We start from the raw sequence: 639 nt of genomic DNA on the forward strand, positions 1-639 counted from the left end.
GAGCCCCCGTGCTGCGCGGGCCAGGGCAGGACAGGGCGCCCTTGCCGGGGCGGGGGGCAGCGGGGCGCCGGGCCAGGGCATCCCCTCCTCCTCCTCACCGCCTGTCCCGCTCTGTCCCCCGCTGCAGGCCTACTCCTCGGTGCCCGTGAGCAACATGAACTCGGGGCTGGCCTCCATGAACGGCATGAACACCTACATGAGCATGAACCCCATGACGACCAGCGGCAACATGACCTCCGGCTCCTTCAACATGTCCTACGCCAACCCGGGGCTGGGGGCCGGGCTGAGCCCCGGCGCCATGCCGGGCATGCCGGCGGGCTCCAGCAGCGCCATGGCGGGCATGCCGGCCATGGGCGCGGCGCTGAGCCCGGGCGGCATGAACGCGGTGCCGGCCGCGCAGCCGGGCGTGAACGGGCTGGGCCCTTACGCGGCCATGAACCCGTGCGTGAGCCCCATGGCCTACGCGCAGTCTAACCTGGGCCGCGCGCGCGACGCCAAGGCCTTCAAGCGCAGCTACCCGCACGCCAAGCCGCCCTACTCCTACATCTCGCTCATCACCATGGCCATCCAGCAGTCGCCCAACAAGATGCTGACGCTGAGCGAGATCTACCAGTGGATCATGGACCTCTTCCCCTTCTA

At 70.1% G+C, this 639-nt stretch overlaps 1 protein-coding gene across 1 annotated transcript in view; it reads left to right on the top strand.

Annotated features, from left to right (window-relative positions):
- Positions 1-639, top strand: part of FOXA1 (forkhead box A1) — a 15866-nt gene that overhangs the window by 2126 nt on the left and 13101 nt on the right. Inside the window, exon 2 of the mRNA XM_019519919.1 lies at positions 128-635. Within this exon, the coding sequence (XP_019375464.1) occupies positions 128-635 (508 nt within the window). The remainder of the gene's footprint in view (positions 1-127; positions 636-639) is intronic.

This window comes from Gavialis gangeticus, unplaced genomic scaffold, assembly GCF_001723915.1.
Source record: "Gavialis gangeticus isolate Ggan-Ray unplaced genomic scaffold, GavGan_comp1, whole genome shotgun sequence".
Classification (NCBI taxonomy): Eukaryota; Metazoa; Chordata; order Crocodylia; family Gavialidae; genus Gavialis; species Gavialis gangeticus.